Raw genomic sequence first — 24,094 nt, forward strand, 5'->3', positions numbered from 1 at the left:
AACAGAGCCAAGAAATGAGCTGGGTTGGCATGTTGGTAGATTAATATTATTACTATTATTACTATTATTAAATTTGTATACTGCCCTATACCCGTAGATCTCAGGACAGCTCACAGCATAAATATGCCAGTGTCACTCAATTCCAGATCCGAAAAAGGCAGCATTTTAATATCAATAAAGTCACTGTATGAGTCACATAATTGTGCAGGGAGGGGGGGCATGTCTCTATTTTTCTTTCATGCAAAAACATTTACTCGCCCAGGAGAGGTGGAAGTAGAGGGGGAAAGGTGGAAGCTGACCCAGTTTAAATTCAGAAATGAATACATGCATTAAAAGCACCACCCCACAACCATCCCCACTAGTTTTGAAGGGGGGCTGCATGAAAGCTGCTGAGGGCAAAATATTTTTTTTAAAAGCCTCACATAAAAGTGAGAAATCGCTTTTTTAAAAATTAAAGAAAGTGCAAGGAACATCGTACAAAGCAATTAAAAAATCTCACCCCGCTGCCCCCATTCACATTATTCTAGTTCTAAAAGTAAAGGGACCCCTGACCGTCAGGTCCAGTCACGGACAACTCTGGGGTTGCAGCGCTCATCTTGCTTTACTGGCCGAGGGAGCCGGCGTTTGTCTGCAGACAGTTTTTCCAGGTCCTGTGGCCAACAGGACTAAGCCGCTTCTGGCGAACCAGAGCAGCGCACGGAAACGCCGTTTACCTTCCCTCTGGTGTGGTACCTATAAATCTACTTCCACTTTTTGGTGTGCTTTTGAACTGCTAGGTTGGCAGGAGCAGGGGCCGAGCAACGGGAGCTCACCCCATTGCGGGGATTAGAACCGCCAACTCTAGTGCTAAAACTCTGCTACTACTGTTGTCGCTATAAGACGATTCTTTTCAGTCATTTCCTTAAGGGTGGTGCGTTTTTGTAGCTGCCTTTACACCTAGATATGGGAACAAAGTCTACCAGGCAGCATATTTTGGGGGTGCCACTTATTCATTGTCAAAAGGAGAGAGAGCGTGCATCCCCAAAGCAAAAGGCTCAAATTTGCATAACATTTGCAAGTTTGTTATTTGTCCATTAAATTTATATCCCGCCCTTCCTTCCAAAGCAGCCCAGGGCAGCAATTTATAAGGACTGTATCTTAAACAGAAGCACAAATCGTGCAGGCGTGCCCAGCTGCCAAGTGGCTGATGGGCAAAACCTCCCTTCCTAATGCTTCTTGGTCTTTTAAACCAGACTTGGTTTCAGGCAGCCCTTCAGATAAAAGACTACCCTCAAATAGAGGAATGCCCTCCGAGAGCCCTTCAAATGCAAGACTGTCAGGTAGGGCACCAGTTACAGGTAGGTAGCTGTGTTGGTCTGCCGTAGTTGAAACAAAATAAACGAATTTGAAACAAAATAAAAAAAATCCCTCCAATTTCTGAAGAAGTGTGCATGCACAGGAAAGCTCATACCAATAACAAACTTAGTTGGTCTCTAAGGTGCTACTTAGAGACCAACTACTTAGGGACGTGGGTGGCGCTGTGGGTTAAACCACAGAGCCTAGGACTTGCCGATCAGAAGGTCGGCGGTTCGAATCCCCGCGACAGGGTGAGCTCCCGTTGCTCGGTCCCTGCTCCTGCCAACCTAGCAGTTTGAAAGCACGTCAAAGTGCAAGTAGATAAATAGGTACCGCTCCGGCGGGAAGGTAAACAGTGTTTCCGTGCGCTGCTCTCGTTCGCCAGAAGCAGCTTAGTCATGCTGGCCACGTGACCCAGAAGCTGTATGCCGGCTCCCTCGGCCAATAAAGCGGGATGAGTGTCGCAACCCAGAGTCGGTCACGACTGGACCTAATGGTCAGGGGTCCCTTTACCTTTGCGGTGCTACTGGAAGGAATTTTTAAATTTTGTTTCGAGGTAGGGCACCCAATCAGATATATAAATAGCAAAGTTATTCTAGAATGTGAATGTAGGAAAAGACTACTGGACCACGTCAATGGCCCATCAAGTCCAGCATTCTGTTCTTGCAGTGGCCAACCAGTGGTTCCCAGCAACTGGGATTCAGAAGCACTGCTGCCTCCATCCTTTTTTAAAGCCATCCAAGCTGGTGGCCATTACTGCTTCCAGTGGCAGTGAGTTCCACAGCCGAACTGTGCACTGCATGAAGCGCTTCCTTTTATCCATCGTGGATTTTCCAACACTGGGTGTCCCAGAGTTCTAGTTTTATGAGAGAGGGAGAAAAACCTTTTCTCTGCTCACTTCCTCTATCCCATGCACCATTTTGTAAATGTCTATAATGTCACCTCTCAGCACCAGTCCTTGAATAAGTAAAACTGCATCCAAGGAAGGGGGTTTTAAGTAGCTTGGGGAAAACCCAAGGTTTGCAGGTGCGTGCAAAAACTTAAGAGGAAACCTCCCCGGGGCCGGGACAGAAACTTCCCAAAATAGCATGCTGAAAGGGCAAGGAGTACTGACTGGCTGCTACGGGGAGGTGAGAGACGACAGAGGGTGGAATGGAGTGTGCTAGTAAAGGGCACAGCTCATTGGCCAGCATTCCACCCTGGGAGATTTTGTTACAGGATGCACCTTTTCATATAAATTTCCCCATCTCTTTTTATGAGCATTATTTTACTTATTTATTTGATTTGATTTGTAGTTTAAAAACCCTTCATCGGTGCGGTTCACAGCATAAAGACGCAAAATACATAATAAAAACAAGGGCAAAAAATGAAATGAAACAATAGCCTCTCTTGCTCCCACAAACACGTTGATTTAAAAGAATATCAGATGTACTAAAAGACACAGCCAAAGCAGACCTTTTCACCCACTGGACAAAATCAGATTCCCTTCTTTTGGAGAATTGCTTGTGTCACTTTCTTTGTTTCCCCCTTCCCCTTGAAGCAGAGGCGCAAGGAAAATGTTCCAGAGCTTTGTGAGAATATTAGGGTTGCCACCCTGCGGGGCCTTTAATACTTTGGCTACCATCCGACAGAGAGAAATTTAACGAGGGCCCTTTCCCCATCTTGTGGAGACAGTGTGGTTATGAGAATACACTGCGCCTGCTAATTTTCAGCTGGTCTGGCAGTTCTTTGTGCCTCAGGAGTTTTGGGAGGGGGGAAATGGATGGCAACCCTAGCCAGAATTGAGACACAACCTGTAAAGGGTCCCTGTGTATCTGCTACCTTTCTAATCAGGCAATTTTCATTTTGGTTAGAGCAATGTATTATCTAGCCAATACCTCAATGTTGGACTACTGGACTAGGACCTAAGAAGACCTGGGTTCAAATCTCACTCAGGCGTGAAATTCCCTGGGTGACCTTTTTCCAATCACCTTTCCTCAGCCTATCCTACCTTACAGGGTTGTTATGAGGATAAATGGTTGGGAAGCAAATCATTTTCAATATCCCTGATCAAATTAGAGGGCAGAATTAAAATGTAATTTATTATTATTATTATTATTATTATTATTATTATTATTATTATTAAGTCTTCCAACCAGCATTCCATACAATGTTCAGCCCTATTAAAAGGACTCTCAGCTTGACTCCTCTTGCTTCCCTTTCCCTTCCCTGACTAGCACAGTTTCATTCAGAGTGCATTAGAGTTCACTGAACAGCCTCAGTGTGCATTGAAGTGCACTGTGTTCAGCTAAAGGGGGCCCCAAGCAAGACCAAGCTCTGTGGTTTGCCTGTACACACGTAAGCCAGGAAATACCGTATTTTTCGCCCTATAGGACACACCAGACCATAGGACGCACCTTGTTTTAGAGGGGGAGAACAAGAAGAAAAAATTTCTCCCCCTCTCCCCTCAGCGCCCCTTCAGTGAAGCGGCAGGATAAACGGAGCCCCTTCCATTTCTCCTCCCGCTTCACTGAAGGGGCACTGCGCAGCTCTCCCTCTCTGCTGAATCCAGGAGAGTCTTGCTCTCCTGGCTTCAGCGAAAGGCACCCAAAGCCTGCGGAGTGCAGCGGGAACTCGCGCTGCGCTTTGAAGGCCTCCGGCGGCTATCCCTGAAGCCTAGAGAGCGAGAGGGGTCGGTGTGCACCGACCCTTCTCGCTCTCCAGGCTTCAGCAAAAGCAACGCGAAGCCTCCGGAGCGCGGAGGGAGCGCTCCCTCTGCGCTTCGGAGGCTTCGCGTTGCTATCGCTGAAGCCAAGGGGCCTGCATTCGCTCCATAGGACGCACACATATTTCCCCTTAATTTTTGGAGGGGAAAAAGTGCGTCCTATAGAGCGAAAAATACGGTATATTCTATCCTAGTTTAAACCCCAAAAGGTATTCTTCAGAGAGTTACCGCCTCACTTACATTGTGGAGCTTATAATACAGCCCACAGGCGTTGCACACGGGGTCTCCGTTGGCGTTCCTCCTCCACAGGGTGGTGGTGGTGGTCTGGCAATTTGCGCACGATGTTCCTGCCCTTCTTGCCGCTGACTGGGGTAGAAAAAGAAAAAACAGGCGTGTTACAAAGATGTCAAAAATGGAACATTGATGTATATCCAAAGCAGTGAATTATAGTCAATTACAGATATTTGCCACGATAAATAGGACATTACAGGGATTGTTGCAGCTAGAGTATAGTTGTGGGCATTTCCTCACGTTCTGTATATATATATTTATGCATCTTGCAGCACTGAAACAAAGTATTAAGAGGTTGACGATGACTTGGGTTGTGTTCTATCCACAGTGTATTGTATCCATAGATTTCCCATTGATTAATTGCATCAAAGTAACAACACACATTCCATTCTTAAGGAAATCAGCCCTGAGTGCTCACTGGAAGGACAGAACGTGAAGCTGAGGCTCCAATACTTTGGCCACCTCATGAGAAGAGAAGACTCCCTGGAAAAGACCCTGATGTTGGGAAAGATGGAGGGCACAAGGAGAAGGGGACGACAGAGGACGAAATGGTTGGACAGTGTTCTCGAAGCTACAGACATGAGTCTGACCAAACTGTGGGAGGTAGTGGAGGACAGGAGTGCCTGGCGCGCTCTGGTCCATGGGGTCACAAAAAGTCGGACACAACTAAACAACAAACAACACACATCGTCTGTTATCCACAAGCCATGCAAAATTTCCTTTTTTCACTGGGGCTGTTCCCTCCTACAACACCAACTAAAAATACTCAAGAATTCTCTTGATACTTTTTTATTTATTTTAGAGAAAACGGTTTCCTAAATATGAGGAGTCTAGAAAAATTATGAATATGCGAAAACCCTTTGTGCACCAGTAATGGGGATTTTGGAACAGACTTGCTAGTTAATACACGTTTTCAGAAGACAGCAACATCACAGCACCATCTAGCTTGTCCAATCTCCCTGCCTTAAATCAGAAGCTTAATTTATGCCTGGAGTTTTTATTTAAGACAAGTTGATTCTCCAGAAACTGATTTTGAAAGCCAAGGATTTCAGAAATATGTACAAAGTGGCAATAATATCACCGTACAAAGGGCCAGTGTTGTTATGCCCATTTTACAGGTAGGCAACTGAATTTAAGGACTTGTGTAAAGCCAGCTAGAACATTCCTGGCTGACCAGGGATTTAAAAGAGAATTTGGCCTCTTAGCCTGCCATTTACCTTACATCAACTCTCTCTCAAAAAAATATTGCATCATATCCCAGGAAGGAAATGACACGTCAGTGACAAGGGTCCACTGACTGCTATCCAACTTCATGACTTGGTTTAAAAAGCTATTTTAAAGTATCAAGTCTTGCATCCCCAAATCTTGTTGGATTATGATCTTTAGTTTAGCTGACTAGCACATGCACCAGGTGGTATACGGATCTTTTTGGCTTGCGTTTAGAAAATGCGAAGAGGCCAGAATCATGTCTGAAATAAAGCAGTCATAACAAGCAGCCAGAGAACTGTAATGTTAGGGAAATTGGGCCTGTGTTTTAGGTGTTCCGTTCCACAGGAGATGGGAGTCATTCCAGCCCAGGTTTTGCACAAAGCTTAGTTTCTTCCCTGTTTGGACTGTCCCAGTTCAGACTTCAGGGCTGGGGAACTCACATACTGGAGTGAATCATTACACACACACACACACACACACACACACACACTGCGTGTTAAACCCTTCTTCCTGGCACCTAGTTTTCTAGAAACCTGTTTTTTTGTTGTTTTTCAGAGGCACACCACATCCTTTAACACACACACCATGTCTGCATTGTGAAGAAATAAGTGCCTTTCATCCCTGAGCAATAGCCACGCTGCCTGAGGTCAATGAGGATTGGACTAGATGAACTTTGGGGTCCCTGTCCCTTCCAGTTCTATGATCCTATGTCTCTGTGAAAGGCCACCCTAGTTATAGGATGATGTGCAAGGATACAGAATCATCTCCCCATCCCCAGAACCAGGAGATGGAGGGAGGTAAGCGTTGAGGCATTAATCCCAAAACAACTGCTCTGCCCCCAGACCTGGCAGACCCCCCAAGTGCCCCTCTTTTTCCAGGGGCAGTCCTGGATTAACAGAAGCCATCCCAGTTCCTGATTTGGAATGTCCCGCTTTACCTTAGGATGTCCCTATTTTCACCGAAGAAATGTTGGAGGGTATGGGGTTATGCGACTCCTGAGCCATCTGAAGGCAGCCCTGTATAGGGAAGTTTTTTATGTTTTTATATACACTGGAAGCTGCTCAGAGTGGCTGGGGCAACCCAGTCAGATGGGTGGGGTATAAATAGTAAAATTATTATTATTATTATTATTATTACTATTATTATTACTATTATTATTACTATTATTATTATGCATTATCCCTATTTTCATTGGAGAAATGTTGGAGGGTATGGAGTGAGCCTGTTCCACCATTGTGAAGGAATCCACCTTCCCATCCTGGGGTAAGAGAATCCCTATTGTTCATTTTAAGAGGCACTGTCTCGTTTTTTAAGAAAGTCATACGGAGAGCCTGTGTCCCTTAGGAGAAGAGCAAGGCGAAAATCATGTCCCCGTTGTGTCGCATCAAATAGCAAAAATGAGGAAAAGCCAGAGTATTCCACAGTGTGGAATACCAAATCATTAAGCTGTCATGCTGAAATTATTGTAACGGCTTAGCAATCTTTCGCAACGTGGAAGGAGCCTTGTTGTTTTCGCATGTGGGGATTGGAAATATAAAGCATATATTCATACTCCAAGAGACTCCTGCATCACAAATGGAAAAGAATAGGCAGTTTTGCCAAAGAATGAATCATAGAGGCATCTTTGCCAAAAGTAATTCTTAAAGTCTTTTGTGTACGTGATTGGCTGGGTGAAGGCTGGTTGTTCCAATAAGAGGATATCAAAAGGCTTGCAGTGCAAAGGATGCGTCGTCTTAACGCCACAGTCATAAACCCGTAAGTCACACCAATTATTTTTTTAAAAAAACCTACTCCTGTGTCGTGAGTTTAAGGCTACAGCAGAACCCCACCGGTGCCAAAGTAGCTGCTTTCAGTGGAGATGTTATAGAATTCTATAACATTGCATTGGTGGTGTTGGTGCAATTGCTGTTCATTATTGATCAGGTGAACTGAACTCTCTGCATGGCCCACTAAGGCAAAATTAACACCATCAACAATGTAAGGAGACTAGAGATGGAGAAATAAGAATAGAAGAACCTTCTGGGTCAGGGCAAAGACTCCTGCAGTTCTGTTTCCACAAGGACCAACCAGAAGTCTACAGGAAGACCACAAGCAGAATCTGGTTCTCCACAATCTTAAATCCAGACCACCTCATAACTGCATTCGTTTGCAAATTACTCTTTTCAAGCCTGCACAGAAATTCACATTCATTTTGCACGTTTTTCCCCCCAATATGTATATTCTGAGGTGTCCGTCCTATCCATTTTGCATGCAATTTCTTTTCGTCTTTGTGGGCCCTTTTCCTTAATGTGCACATTTTGGAGCTGAAGACCTGCGCCGAAAACTCAGGCAAGTGTGTATTTAGAGGATTGGCTGCGTTTTCAGTGCAGGCATTTTGTACATTTGCATACAAAATACGTGAACACATTTCTTGCTGAACCACCGGGGCTCAATAACTCTTCTGCTTTGCTATCTATGGGGCAGATTGGGGAGAGAGATTTGAAGCACCTGGATAGACAGTCATGCATGGTTAATGGTCCCCTAACAGACTGCCTTTTACCAGGTCAGACTAACCCACGATTCTGGTACCCTAACTCTTCTCAAACCCTGATCCTTTTAACTGAAGATACCAGGAACAGAGACTTTCCTCCATTGCCCCCACTGCCACTGAATTCCATCCCCTCTATCAAACACTTTTTTTTCCTAGGGAGGGGCAACCCATACAGGTTTGCTATAAACAAATGCTCAAAAACACCCACAAACACGGACTGATGTTGTTGTTCTACATGATAGAAAAACAGTCTCCCAAATAAGGTTCCCTTGGCTCCAGCCGCAATTATACCATGACTAACAAACTCCGTCAGTCCATACGGAGAGACTTTATACCATATCAGGCCAACAGTCCATCCAGTAACCTATTTTACAGAAGCTTTCGCAACTCCCCTCGCCTGCAACATTTATTCTTACTCTTAACTAGCAATGCCAGGGGATTGAACCTGGTCCCATCTATCTGCAAAATATCACGTGTGCTCTGCTTTTTTAACTGCCGTATCTGGGTAATCCTTCGCAGTCACATTCATTCTGATGCTAAGTATGCCATAGAATAGGACCCCATCTTTTGTCCTCAACTACAGTTTAATGGCTGGGTAGTTTGTTTCTGCCACTGGTGTCTAACTAACGCAGGGTTTCCCAAACTTCCATCTCCAGCTGGTTGTTTTGGACTACAATTCCCATAATTCCTGATCACTGGTCCTGCTAGCTAGGGATCATGGGAGTTGTAGTCCAGCAACAGCTGGAGACCCAGGTCTGTGCTTTAAAGTGCAATGTCAGAGTACTTTTTTTACCAAAAAAAATATTGCTTTTTATCGCTGATTCAGAGCAAATGGCAATAGGCAGGAGACCTGAATTGGCGTTTGTTCCAATTCTGCATTAAAGAGCAGGTTTTCGCATCGAAAGCACCAGGGGTAAAAGAAAAAGAGGGGAAGAAACCTGCTCTGACACCAGAATTCTGTGCAACAGTGGTGCAATTTATGCACAAGGGAAAACTGAATTTGTGCAACAGTGGTGCAATTTATGCACAAGGGAAAACTGAATTCTGCAAGCAGAATGCATCCTGTAACTTTGCCCATCTGCAGTTATTTCTTTTGCTTGTGCTGGGAGGTTACAGACTAGGAACACAGGATACGCCTGCAGGATCAGGCCAATGGCCCACCTAGTCCAGCACCTTGTCCTTGCAGTGGCCAACCAGATGCCCATGGGAAGCCCCTAAGCAGGAGATAACACACTCTGCCCACCTGCAACTCCCAGTAACTGCAAAGAGTAGGGGAAAATGTGTATACAGAGAGTTCTCTGCCGACAGTCTTCTACACCCACACGCAAATATGCAACCAATGGCAATTCTGCGTACCAAACTCTGCCTACCGAATTTTCACCAAATCATTGTTGCCCATATAAAGCCTAGGTTTATAGCCCGAGGGACTAGGAATCTGCTTATTTTTCAATATGAGAGTTTGGGGATGCTGAACTCTATTCCAGTTACCAAAAATCCACACTCCTAGAGCACTATCAATCTTGGAGTATGCTTAGCTCCACTGGGGATATCAGAAAATGACAACAAAAACCAACAAAAACAACCCCAAATTCACAGCCATGGATACCTTTAAAACATATCACACTTCCAGTTTGGCCCAGGGCCATCCAAGTCAAATTTGAGCTTTAAGGCCATGCTTAAAATTGATACTGAAATCAGTGGGAACAAAATGCATATAACTTGAACTGCACTGAGTCCTTGGCATCTGTAGACGTTGGCTTTAAGGACTGATGCACACCAGAGTTCTGTAGCAAAGCCTATTTGAGGTAAGTTATCTCTGCCACGCCTTGGGGATGTAGCAACATTGATTTAGACACCTGCCGCATTGTGGTGCAATGCATCTTGTAAAATGATTATTGTTATTTATTAAATTTGTACACCGCCCTCTACCCGCAGGTTCCAGGGCAGTTGCAACATAAAATCGCAATATAAAAATACAGAATGCGTAATAAAAACAAGACAAGCCAATAATCCCCGCCCCACAACACATTTTTAAAGGGCGTTGGGTGTCAATCAGCTCAGCCGGTACAGAACGCTAGGCGATTCACAAGACGGTTTGGCACACTCAGTTCCCTGACCCTAAACCAATTCATATTGAAGATACCTTAATATAGAGAGGACTGGAAAGGGCATATGATCACACGACAGAGAGCAGAATTTAATCGAGGGTGACAGCAGGGCTCAGCCCTGGAATTGGTCATTAAAACCTAAGCTGCACTCTGAGACACGAACAGTACGTTTCCGAGCACAATTCAAAGTGTTGGTGCTGACCTTTAAAGCCCTAAACAGCCTCGGTCCAGTATATCTGAAGGAGCGTCTCCACCCCCATGGTTCTACCCGGACACTGAGGTCCAGCGCCGAGGGCCTTCTGGTGGTTCCCTCCCTGTGAGAAGCCAAGTTACAAGGAAGGTAGGATTCCTGGCCCTGGGAAGGTAGGGTTCGAACCAATGGCTTCAAATTACAGTGGTACCTCAGGTTAAGAACTTAATTCATTGTGGAGGTCTATTCTTGACCTGAAACTGTTCTTAACCTGAAGCACCACTTTAGCTAATGGGGCCTCCCATGGCCGCTGCACTGCCACTGCACGATTTCTTAACCCGAGGTACTATTTCTGGGTTAGAGGAGTCTGTAACCTGAAGCGTCTGTAACCCGAGGTACCACTAAAGAAGGAAAGTGATTCCCACTAAACATCAGGGGGAACTTTCTGACAGTAAGAGCTGTTTGACAGTGGAACAGTCTCCTTCTGTGTACTGTGTACTGTGTCCAGTTCTGGGCACCACAGTTCAAGAAGGACACTGACAAACTGGAACGTGTCCAGAGGAGGGCAACCAAAATGGTCAAAGGCCTGGAAACGATGCCTTATGAGGAACGGCTAAGGGAGCTGGGCATGTTTAGCCTGGAGAAGAGGAGGTGAAGGGGTGATATGATAGCCATGTTCAAATATATAAAAGGATGTCATATAGAGGAGGGAGAAAGGTTGTTTTCTGCTGCTCCAGAGAAGCGGACACGGAGCAATGGATCCAAACTACAAGAAAGAAGATTCCACCTAAACATTAGGAAGAACTTCCTGACAGTAAGAGATGTTTGACAGTGGAATTTGCTGCCAAGGAGTGTGGTGGAGTCTCCTTCTTTGGAGGTCTTTAAGCAGAGGCTTGACAACCATATGTCAGGAGTGCTCTGATGGTGTTTCCTGCTTGGCAGGGGGTTGGACTCGATGGCCCTTGTGGTCTCTTCCAACTCTATGATTCTATGATTCCTTCGTGTGTGGGTGTGGACTCTTTTTCCTTGGAGCTCAACAATGCTCAAGAACTCCCCTAAGGAAGGGGAAAGGGTTTTTGCGATCAGGTCCTATTTGTAGGTTTTGCAGAGGCATTGGATTGGCTGCTGTGAGAGCAGGACTTAGCTGGACTCAGGTGTGCCACTAGCTTGGTCCAGCAGCTTCATCTGACATTCCCATGCCATCGGTCTACTTAGCTCAGTATTGCTTTTGCAAGCTGAGATTGTTTCCAAGCTCGCGATGGCTCCCATGGAATGGCAGCAGCAGGCCAAGATTTCAGCCCTGGGACCTTCTGCAAAGCAGGGCTATCGTTCTTTCCCGAAGAGGTTTGCGGCTGTTATTTGGACTCAGGAGCTCTAGGGGAGAGGCTTACATCTCAAGGAAGTGGGACAGCACCAAGGGAACAGGTTGATTTTCCTGCTTGGCATGAGAACGGTAGCTATTAGCCCTGCCTCCTCTTCGTCAGGCTCTGCCTCGAGCCCTCAGGCATATTTCACTGGGCGCTGCCCTCAGACGAACGAGGCGCTACCCTTAGCTCCTCCTGAATCTCAGAGGCCTTCCAGCCTTGGTAGCACTCAAGGCAGGTTGGCATGAGGCTTTGGTTGTATGCCATATCCTCAGACGCACACACAATATAAGCACCCTTAACAGAGAACCTTGGGAACTGCAGTTTCCCTCTTGCAGAGATTCAGTTGCAAACTATAGCTCCCAGGTGTCTTTGGAAGGAGGGAACTGTGTTCAAAATGCCTGTTGTGTACGGAACCAAAGTCTGGGTGGGTACCGCTAGTGGCATCCATGCCATCAACAACTTCTTTTTATTGCCATCCTTTTTTATTGTTCATATAATAATAGTAATTTATTATTTATACCCTGCCCACCTGGCTGGGCTTTCCCAGCCACTCTGGGTGGCTTCCAACCAAATATTAAAGTACAATAATACATCAAACATTAAAAGCTTCCCTAAACAGGGCTGCCTTCAGATGTCTTCTAAAAGTTTGGTAGTTGTTCTTCTCTTTGACATCTGGTGGGAGGGTGTTCCACAGGGTGGGGGCCACTACCAAGAAGGCCCTCTGCCTGGTTCCCTGTAACTTCGCTTCTCGCAGTGAGGGAACCACCAGAAGGCCCTCGGCACTGGACCTCAGTGCCCAGGCTGGATGATGGGAGTGGAGACGCTCCTTTAGGTATACTGGGCTGAGGCCATTTAGGGCTTTAAAGGTCAGCACCAACACTTTGAATTGTGCTTGGAAGCATACTGTGAGTCAATGTAGGTCTTTCAAGACCGGTGTTATGTGGTCTCGAAAGGCACATAAGAAAATATGTATTTTATCAAAGTAATAAATTGTTGAACTGAAATACAATTAAGAAGAAGTATATTAAGGGTTAATGGGGCGCGGGTGGCGCTGTGGGTTAAAGCCTCAGCGCCTAGGACTTGCCGATCGAAAGGTCGGCGGTTCGAATCCCCGCGGCGGGGTGCGCTCCCGTCGTTCGGTCCCAGCGCCTGCCAACCTAGGAGTTCGAAAGCACCTTCGGGTGCAAGTAGATAAATAGGGACCACTTACCAGCAGGAAGGTAAACGGCGTTCCGTGTGCTGCGCTGGCTCGCCAGATGCAGCTTTGTCACGCTGGCCACGTGACCCGTAAGTGTCTCCGCACAGCGCTGGCTCCCGGCCTCTTGACTGAGATGGGCGCACAACCCTAGAGTCTGTCAAGACTGGCCCGTACGGGCAGGGGTACCTTTACCTTTACCTTATATTAAGGGTGGGGCCCTAAGCTATAGCTTGTTTAGCTTATACGTAAATCTGACACTGTACCCTCTGGAGCAGGAGAAAAGAAACATAAGGGAGCGTAAGGCAGTTCCCTGTGTGCCCATCCTATGCAAATCCTCATAGCTAAGCAGGTGCATTTTCTTTCATAAAGAAATAAATCCCAGCTGCTTCTGATATGTCCAATTTTTTCTCGAGTGTAAGGGTTGGGAAGATGCGGCTCTCCCAGTGTTCCTGGACTACAAATCCCATCATCCAGCGCCATTGGCCATGCTGGCTGAGACCAGGGAGATGTGTGCCAACCCCATCCTTGTTGTAATGGTAAAGACTGGGGAGGAGGGAAGAAAGAAGGACAACTATTTATCATGTTTAATCTCCAATCCACAGATATTTCTTAAGAGTTTAGCTTTTGTCCACTGAATTTATGTTTAGAAAGTTAAAAGGAAGGGAGGTATTTGAGGGGGAGGGGATGCACCAAATTGGAAGACCTCTCTCGAAAACAGTTCTTTGAAGGTGTTTTGCTTTTCCCAGCAAAGGAAAGAAAAAGATTATCCTCCTTGGTTAAGGAGGGCAGTGGCTTCCCTTTTCAAGGATTCTTTAGCTGTGATTCCCACATTGAGGGGGGTTGGACTAGATGACCCTACGGACCCCCTTCCAACTTGACAATTCTATGACACTATTAAAGGAAACAGCCAGAAAAAGATCAAGGTGGCACCTTGAGTTTTGTTCGTGATTCATGTAAAAAGGAAACGGGGGAGGGCCAGGAAATTTAAACCTCTTTCTCTGAAGAGGGGGGGAAAGCGAAAAACCACTTTTATTCTCACCAGTAGTGGTGAGTTGGTCTTCCCCAGGTGTCTGGCTTTCGCAGGCGGAAAGTTCATCTGAAATTTGTGTGGGCACTCGAGGGAAGAAGGCCCCTGGGCTGGGTCTTGGAACAGGTCAAAAATGCCAGCTGCAGATTCTTCTGCTCTCAGGCTCCACAAACAGAATGCATTTAAAGCACAGTTCCCCAAAAGATAGATACAATAATCTTTATTGTCATTGTCCCATACAGAACAACGAGATTGAAAGGAAGAAAGAAAAAAACTACATAAGACATTCAAAACCAACAAGCCTGCTATCCCAGCTATCCCAACCTGGTTAGACCCTAAGAACACTGAGACGCCATTTTTAAAATACAATATACTCCCATAGAGACTCCTTAAAGGTAAAGGGACCCCTGACCGTTAGGTCCAGTCACAGACGACTCTGGGGTTGCGGCGCTCATCTCGCTTTATTGGCCAAGGGAGCCGGCGTACAGCTTCCGGGTCATGTAGCCAGCATGACTAAGCCGCTTCTGGTGAACCAGAGCAGTGCACAGAAACACCGTTTACCTTCCCGCCAGAGGGGTACCTATTTATCTACTTGCACTTTGATGTGCTTTCGAACTGCTAGGTTGGCAGGAGCAGGGACCGAGCAACGGGAGCTCACCCTGTCGCGGGGATTCGAACCGCCGACCTTCTGATCGGCAAGTCCTAGGCTCTGTGGTTTAACCCACAGTGCCACCCGCGTCCCTAGAGACTCCCTACACTGCGTTTAAAACCAAAATTGCATTTGGACAGAAACTGTTTCTCAGGCGGCTAGTCCTAGTATTTATAACCCTGTATCTTCTTCCAGGGAACTGGAAACTGCATTTTACCCCTCATGGAGCTACCCATAATGAACTACAACTCCCAGGATTCTTTGGGAAGAAGCCTGAGGTACACACACAACATTGACATGCATAGCCCCACCCACTATGGGCATGTGGCCCTTGAGAGGTTACCAAGCAGAGAATGTGGCCCTCGAATCAAAAACCTGTTCCTCAATCCTGGTCTTCTTTAACCGGCAGTGCATCTCCAGGACTGCAGGCATCAGTCTGTTTACCTAATCTTCCCAAAACCACTCCATCATTCTAACCCAGGGGTGTCAGGATTTGAACCCGGGACCTTCAGCACACAAAGCATAAAGCTCCACCGCTGAGCCATGGTGCACCCTTTAGCTCTGTATTGTCAACACTGGCTGGCAGTAGGTCTCCGGGCAGCTTGAGGCAGGAGACATTCCCAGCCCTGCCTGGGATCAAGCCTGTGGCCTTCTGCGTGCAAAGCAGACACTCTATCACTGAGCTAGGGCCGTTTGCTCCCCATAGCTATAGAAGGAGTCTCAAGCCAGTGAACCCTTTCTCATTCTGGGTGGCAAACAGACTACAATATAGGGTGCCATCGCAGGGGGTGCTGGACCCTCCCCACACACCCTTGTGTAGCCCAGCCGCAACTGAAAAGGACCCTACACTGGGGGAAGTGGAAGGCCAGAGTGACATTGCATGCAGACTGCACTGAGACACGTTTCACCCCACTCCGGAGTCGCTCAGTTTCCCCTCTCTGCCCCCCAACCCCGTAATATTTCGCGCGCACGAAAACCCTTTTTCTATCGGAACAGCATTGTAAGTCATCCAAAGCGTTTAGAGAAACAGATGTAGAAACAAACAAATGTCCTATTTCCTTAGGGCCAAACGACACGGTACACGCAGTCATGGGTAAATTTCCTCGCATTCCCTCCCCCTTTCTTTTCTAATCGAAAGCAGCCAAGGGGGGGGTTGGTTTCCATTCGCGACTGCAGCACTGGCAGGGGAGGGGGCTGCTTAACCCTTTCCCCGTGGACTAGTTTTGAATTCACGTTCCTCCCCTAAGCTGCTTCTCCTGGTCCCGCTCCGCCAGGTGGGAGATAAGGTCTCCCCAATATCTTTCTCCTTCCAAGCAGAAACATAGGTGGGAGAAGAAGCTGGAAGAAGGTAAGTATCAGAGATAGGAAGATGCCCGTTCTCCTTACCTGAGCTCCCTCTTTGGCTCTGCGCTCTCGTAAAATCACAAGAAGAGCCCATCTAGTCCAGCATCCTATTCTCACGGTGGCCACACAAATGCCTGTGGGAAGCCCACGGGGGTTGCCATATGTCCTCTTTTTCCAGGACACATCCTCTTTTTCATGGGTATGTAAAATGAGAGTCGTCATAGCTATCCATGGTTAAAAGCAGAAGTCGGCAAATATGTCCTCTTTTTTTACTCCTCAAAATATGGCAACCCTAACTGATCCTGACACAGTTCTGAACCCTCACGAAGCAATTCCCCTTTGGTGTCAATGGCTATTAATTACTGATAGCCCGTCTGTGAATGGGGGGCAAATCTAGGTATTAATTATTATTATTATTATTATTATTATTATTATTATTATTATTAAATTTTCTATACCGTCCTGCATCCAAGGATCACAGGGTAGTTTACAATATAAGAACACAAAATTATATAACCCAGTAACAAACAAAAGACAATAACCCCACACACACACAACTTAGTAGGCTGTAGATTAATTAGCCAAAGGCCTGGCAGAAGAGGAATGTTTTTGCCTGGCGCCTAAAGATGTGTAATGGTGGTGCCACATGAGCCTCCCTGGGGAGAGCATTCCACAAATGGGGAGCCACTGCAGAGAAGGCCCTGTTCTCGTGTTGCCACTCTCTGGGCCTCTCACGGAGGAGGCACATGACTAAGGGCCTCAGATGACTATTGCAGAGTCCAAATGGCTGTTGCTCCTTCAGGTGGAATCATAGAATCATAGAGTTGGAAGAGGACTTGGACCCTGGATCACCAGCAGCATAAATCAAAGATTTAGGCATGTGTGAATGGGTCATCACAGGTCAAACACCACAGACAGAACCAGTGCTGTTTTTCTTTAAAAAAAATATTTAGGGGTACTCTCATTTTCCTACTCATATTGAAATACTGCCCCTCAATGAGGCCAAACTTAGATTCGCAAAATGTTTAGGGGTATGCGTCCTTCCAGGGGAAAAGTACTGGACAGAACTATCACTACCAACGCGTGCACAACACTTGTCAAAGGTTAAAACTGTTCACAAACACATTCCTTTTCAATTCGGCAAAGCAAGAAACAAGGACTGTCATTAGCATCTATCCAAGATGGAGAAAACCTCTGGGGCCTCGGGAAGTATGCTTGTTTCATTTCTAAAACCTGTAGACTGCTTTTCGCTGAAAAGGCCCAAAGCAGTTTCCAAGTATATTAAAACATGCAATCCTTAAAATACAAATAAAAACAGCATAACACGACGCTCTAGATCTCCAAGACAGATTAACCAATTCCTCAAAGCTAGAATGCCATCTCAGCAGCACACCCCTAGCAGGAGGGAATTCCAAAGTCAGGGCACCACCACGAAGAAGGCCCTGTCTCACGTCTCTGAACACACTTGCTAGCGGGACTGCGGACAAGAACACCCTCAGCAGATCTCAGAATGTGGATCAACTGGTGATGGGAGGTGGAGGTCCAGCAATATCCTGGGGGGGGGGGGCACAGGCTCCCTACCCCTAAGCCAACTGACTAAGCCAGCTTCTGAGTCTCCTGCAGTTCAGGGCCTCTTCCAAAGGCAAACCAATCTGCCCATTACCAAAAACAATGGAGATTCAAAACCTGCCGGTTGAACTCATGCCTCTCGTCATATGCTTCTAATTTAACCGAGGAAGTAAGGATTCACAACTTTCACCACTGAGTGAGTCATCCACACTAGAGGTCACCTCGGACATGCATGTTTCTCGATGAGCCACAGCTTTGTCGTCTTCTTACAAGATTCCCACGCCGATTGCTATACTCTTATATTGGAAATAAGGCTATAAGGAATTTTGAGGTTCTAATAGTCAAGGAGGGCAGGTATCAATACCTGTCAGAAGGACAAGTTTCCCAACGGTCGTGAGCTAACTAAATGGAACCTCCATGTTCAAGAGATAGTATACCTCTGAAAACTAGATGCTGGAGTCAAAGTGACTTGGTAGCCTTCGTGACTTAGTAACAGGCTTCCCAAAGGCATCTGGATGCAAACACATTGCCTTATCAGGTGGACTTGGTGCAATCCCCGGCGCCTATTCCCACATAGAGCACTTGCGATTTGTACTTTTATACATGGGTGGCAAACCCGTGTCCGTCCAGATGATGTGGAACTCCAGCTCCCATCATCCTTGGCCATTGGCCATGCTAGCAAAGGCTGATGGGAGTTGAAGTCTGACAACATTTGGAGAGCCACAGCTTAGCCATGCCTGTTCTGCAGTCGCAGTTCCAAAATGTCTGGAAATTTTCCAGTTGTTTCCAAAGGGCAAATAACATAGGACAACTGGAAAACCCTCTGGGCACTGGCTCTTCTCTCATGTCAAGTTGAATTTCGGCACGGTTGTGTCTGGGTTTGCACATAAGCACCATAACTGAACACCGCTCCAAAGAGGTTGAGTAACTTCCTGCTAAAAGCACAATCGGTCATAGCTGCACACAACCCACTCACAGCAGGTCTAGAGTGTGAAGCCATTCCAAGTGGCCAAGATGCGTTTCCACAATTGTGCGCATCATGTGCTCAAGACCATGAACTAGGTGACCAACTGAAACGGAGAAGGTCAAAACATGAATTCGGAAATAATAGGGTCCAATTTTATGGATAGCCTGGGCAAAATGACAGACGGTATTAATTTTGATGGGTCTGCTTTGACTATGGAGAACACCTTATACCATCCTGTGGCATTTAAAACAAAAAATGTAGTCCCAAAGACACTAGTCCTTTTGGAGTTCCAGAAACTGCGTCATGAATGGGAAACGGATGCACTGCTTTTAAATCCAGGACGCTTTCAACTTTGGAGAAAAACTAGTTTCAAAACATTCCCTTTTTTTTTACAATGAAATGGATTCTTTTTTCATGCCTGCCGCATGCTCCCAGCCCCCCCCCCAAGCTCCCACTTTCTTCAGCCCTCCCCTCTTGAAACCGCCGGAAAAAAATCACCACCCCTTACTCGATTCTTTTTTAAAATAAAAAAATAAAAGAGATATATAGAGAGACATAGAAATGGTACATAACTTGGCAGGCATAGTGAAAAAGGGGGGTTGGGCTCTCTCAAAAACCCTCTTCTGTACAGACAGATAAGACTTTGGGCGGGGGTGCCCAAATCTACTCCCTCCAGAAAGTTCTCCATCTTGGGCTGAGGAAATTCAAAAACACAACATGACAGGGAGGGAGAAGAAAAAGAAAAATAAGAAGTTAGTGCAGTTTTTGAGAGTCAAGTCACTTACCAGCCTTCTCTTTGGCTTTATCAGGGGGCGGTTCTGCCCATTCATTTTATGATACAGTCCACAGGCGTTACACAGATAATGCCCCGTACCATCTCTCCTCCATAGGGGGGTCGAGGTAGCGCCACAGTTTACACACTCCCTGCCTTCTGGAAACAAGAGGGGACACAGTTCATTGATGGACAGCAAGGGCACAAGAAAATCAACAGGCGGGGGTGGGGAGAATCAAAAGAGGTCTTAGCAATTGCTCCACCTAGTTCAGCTTCCCCTTCCAAACTAGGGCTAGGTGAATCTCTAAACTTCACTCTCTCATTTCGCCAACCTTAAATTCTTGTTCCCCATATTCCCGCAGCCGTTTGTGAATTTTTTTTAAAGTTCCCGTGAAAAATCATCAGCATTTCAGTGCAAATTTCTCCTGTAACATTTTTCAACCAGGGCTAGGTGAATCTCTAAACTTCACTCTCTCATTTCGCCAACCTTAAATTCTTGTTCCCCATATTCCTGCAGCCGTTTGTGAATTTTTTTTAAAGTTCCCGTGAAAATTCATCAGCATTTCAGTGCAAATTTCTCCTGGAACATTTCATATTCTTTCTGTATAAAATTTTGCCAAGAAGACACAGTTTTGCAAGAGATTCCCCCTAACAGAATGCGTTTCCTATTGTTATTCTCCCTAACGCATGCACTTTCAGCCTACATTCCCCTACTATTCAGGTTTTTGTACAAGTCATATGGGTGGAGAACCACATCGCAACATTCAGGGAAGCGCAAATTTCGAAGGGAAGCCGAGTTTCCGGTTCGCACACTGTTTCAGAAAATGTGAATCGGGTAGATTCACATTAAAATCTGGCGTGAACCAAATTTCTCTCCTTCCTAACTTCCAACCCTCCCTGGTCAAAAGACAGGCGCGTCTGGAAAAGCTAGGTGCAATTAAACCATTATGCTTGCTGCCCCATTAAAAAAAAATCTAGCAGGACCAGTGGTCAGGGATTGTGGGAATTGTGGTCCAAAAGAAGCTAGAGACCCAAGTTCAAAAACCCTGATTTACATTAGGGGTGGAGCCATTTTGGTTCAGTAGTACATTGTGCACGTTATCAACACTTTATATGCGAAGAAATAACTGAAAAATATACCCAAGACTACTATCAAACCTTCCACTTGGTCTTCTGAACGTTGTATTCACTCACTCCACTATAATTTAACAGCTAAGGGGGTGGGCTTTCTTTTAGGTTCAAAATATAATAGAAAATCATGTAAGCTGGACCTGCAATGAAGCTCACATCCACACCATAAATTTAAAGCAGATTTAAAACACATGGCTTTCCCCCCAAAGAATCCTGGGAAATGTTGTTTATTTAGGGTTCTGGGGGTTGTAGCTTTGTGAATCCAGTTGCCTGGGTTCTTTGGATATGATTTGGATGTGACCAAAACGTTGCGTCATGGAGCATTCTTGCTCAATGTGCCTGCCAGCCCCTTTTCCAGAATATCTTGTTGCATTCCCCACTTCATCCCACAGACACTCAGCAAATCTGTGACCTCTGAGGATGCTTGGCTTTCAATGAGTTGTTTGGGGAAAAGTTTCTCCTTAAGGTTGTGGTTTTTTTTAAGGGCTTCTGAAAACCTTGGGATTCCCTTGAACCTGCTGATATATCCCTCTTGCACACAGGTGGTGGCAATTTGACTACATAACGATCAGTGCTCAGAGATGCCGTTGCCATTAATATGCATGGGGTAATTGTCTCCCACAAGATGTTGTCAGTAGTTCAAAATATACATATCTTAGTAGCTGCAGGGAGCAAATGACGGACTGTGCAATGCATGCTGCTTTAGTGTTTGGGTGCATGGATTTAGATGCACAGTCACTAGAGCAACAAAATGCTTATTACAGCCCTAGGAGAATGGCCCCGTAGCTCAGCAGTCTTGCATGTAGAAAGTGTTGGGTTCAATCCCAGGCGTTTCCAGGTAAGGCTGGGACAAAACAGCACCTGAAATTCCAGACCCCCACCAAGTGTCCTTAGTTTCCAGGGTCAGTCCCGGATTTACAGAAGCCAGTTTCTGATTTGATCCCAGAATGTCCCGCTTTTCCTTAGGACGTCCCTATTTTCATCAGAGAAATGTTGGAGGGGATGGAGTTATGCAACCCCCAAGCCAATGAAATAAATAACTATACAACCTTTAGAAGACATACGAAGGCAGCCCTGTACAGGGAAGTTTTTTAATGTTTAGTTTTTGTTATGTAAGAAGCTGCCCAGAGTGGTTTGGGCAACCCAGTCAGATGGGCGGAGTGTTGTTGTTGCTGCTGAATAGGACATCCCCATTTCCATTGCAGAAATGTCAGAGGGTATGTGAGAATTGCTGTCAGTCAGTGTCAATGACACTGAGCTACATGGATCAATGGTCTGACTCAGGAGAAGGCAGCATTCCTATGTTCCGACTGCACATCATCAGCACATCATCACCGCATGCTCAGAGACTGGTGTGCTAGTAACTAGGGGAGAAGGTTTAGCCTTGAAGACTGACAGATGGTAACAACTCACACCAGCAAAGGTATCCCCCTCAAATGCAGAAGTGACAAAATAAAGAACAATTATTTCCTAAGGGCAGGTGCCAGGAAACAGCCTCCTCCTGTAAACAGAGACCATTTGAGCATAACTGCACTTCCTTTTCCAAATCGAAGTGTGCTCTGTATTTTAATCACAATTCTATCCAAAATCTGGAGATAGATATGGGAAAGAGAACCTATGGCTCTCCAGAGGTTGTCCTATCAGCAGCCAGCATTGTCACTGGTCAGGGATGATGCACTCTGTAAATCCCAAGAATGTTTGCTCAGCTCTGGGATTCAGAAGTCTATCCAGATAAGGCAGGTCACTTTTCTTAAACTTGTTCCCATACCCTCCAACATTTCTCAGATGAAAATACAGTGGTACCTTGGTTCTCAAACTTAATCCGTTTTGGAAGGCTGTTCCAAAACCAAAGCATTCCAAAACCAAGGCGTGCTTCCCATAGAAAGTAAAGCAAAATGGATTAATCCATTCCAGACTTTTAAAAACAACCCCTAGAACAGCAATCTAACATGAATTTTATTGTCTAACGAGAAGATCATTGATCCATAAAATGAAAGCAATAATCAATATACTGTACTATAAAATAAATAAGACAGTATTGTAGATGGTAAAAATTAAAATTATTTTTTTTCCTTACATGCCCTGATGATAGTCATAGTTTGGATGGGGGTTTTTTATCCATTTCCACAATCAATCAATCAATCAGTAGCTGAACTGGGTTCCACACAGTCACAAAAACGAAGTCACAAGCCACAGTCACAAGTTAGTCCCATAAAACGAAGAACAAGTCACAGTAAAAAAAGAGAAAAAGCCACGCAAAAAAATAGCAAAAACAAAAGCTCCAAGTATCATCTGTGTGTTGCGTGGGTGCTTGGGACTCAACAACCAACAGACTCAAAGGGAAGCCTCTGATTAGCAGTGGGGTACTCAATTTACAAACAGAACTCAACAGGAAACGGAACATGTTCCGCTTCCAAGGCAAAGTTCACAAACCGAACACCTACTTCCAGGTTTGCAGCGTTCTATTTTCAAGTTGTTCATAAACTAAGCTGTTCTAAAGCCAAGGTACCACTGTAGAGATGTCTCCTCCAACACCTCTCTGATGAACATAAGGACCTCCTAGTCCATACCCTCCAACATTTCTCGGACGAAAATAGGGGCATCCTAAGGGAAAGCGGAACATTCTGGCATCAAATCAGAAACCAGCTTCTGTAAATCTGGGACTGTCCCTGGAAAATAGGGACACTTGGAGCGTTTATGTTCAGGCTGTGGTTCCGCCAAAGAAGAACATTGCATAATGAAGGTGCTGCCAGCTCAACACAGATGGCACCATTTTCTCAACTGATGGTAAGAATTGGGTCTTATTTGCTTCCTGGTAGCTTTTGTTTTCTCTGATCTGTTTCACTTTCCGTATTGTCAAGTGAGGCAGATCTGTCCCCCATCACCACCCCATCACCTTCACCAAGATCTCATCATTTCACTGGTTTGTTGAAAAAAAGCCAGGCTGCTTAACCTCCTCTCCCTACAAAACCCTGAGTTGCTAGATCGAATCATGCAAGAGCTCTGCTTCCCTGCAGGTAAACAAACTAAAATGTGTCCCCCAAAAAACACAACAACCCTCAGCTGCCAATATCAAAGCTAGAGTCCAATAAGGCTTATGCAGTTTTCATGAGCAAGATTTTAAAACTTTGCATGCATTCTTGGTGTTAATGCACAGCAGAACACAGAAGATTGTATACATCCTAATAAGGCAGGTTTTACATTTGCATTGTAGACTGATGGGAGCATGTGAAAATACCCAGGTCAACGCAGGTTAACGTATGCCAGCATTAAACATCTTCCTGTTGTGAATGAAGTTTTAACATACATTTAGGAAGAAGTTAGTGTAAATGTTATAATAAATGGCACGTAAATAGCCGTCACTTTTTGAATGGGCCAAGGAGTAAGGGACTTTTAAACCAAATTATCCTAGACGCAACTACCTGGACTGATGCTAATGCTATTCTAAGCTGCATCAACAGAAATATAGTGTCCAGATCAAGGGAAGTAATAGTCCCACTTTATTCTGCCTTGGGCTGACCACACCTGGGAAACTGTGCCCAGTTTTGGGTGCCACAATTGAAGAAGGATGTTGACAAGCTGGAACATGTGCAGAGGAGGGCAACCAAGATGTTCAAGGGTCTGGAAACCAAGCCTTATGAGGAACAGTTGAGGGAATTGGGTATGTTCAGCCTGGCAAAGAGGAGACTGAGAGGAGACATAA

At 45.6% G+C, this 24,094-nt stretch overlaps 1 protein-coding gene across 8 annotated transcripts in view; it reads right to left on the reverse strand.

The window, feature by feature from the left end:
* Positions 1–24,094, reverse strand: part of GATA3 (GATA binding protein 3) — a 76,062-nt gene that overhangs the window by 4,419 nt on the left and 47,549 nt on the right. For 5 of the 8 annotated variants that reach the window (XM_077935335.1, XM_077935334.1, XM_077935336.1 and 2 more), the window contains exons 4-5: positions 19,274–19,419; positions 4,280–4,405 (exon numbers count right to left, since the gene is read on the reverse strand). In XM_077935335.1, coding sequence (XP_077791461.1) covers positions 4,280–4,405; positions 19,274–19,419 — 272 coding nt within the window. The remainder of the gene's footprint in view (positions 1–4,279; positions 4,406–19,273; positions 19,420–24,094) is intronic. The other 3 variants (XM_077935337.1, XM_077935338.1, XM_077935341.1) reach the window with 1 other exon arrangement.

The sequence above is a fragment of the Podarcis muralis genome, chromosome 10 (genome assembly GCF_964188315.1).
Source record: "Podarcis muralis chromosome 10, rPodMur119.hap1.1, whole genome shotgun sequence".
In the NCBI taxonomy this organism is placed as follows: Eukaryota; Metazoa; Chordata; class Lepidosauria; order Squamata; family Lacertidae; genus Podarcis; species Podarcis muralis.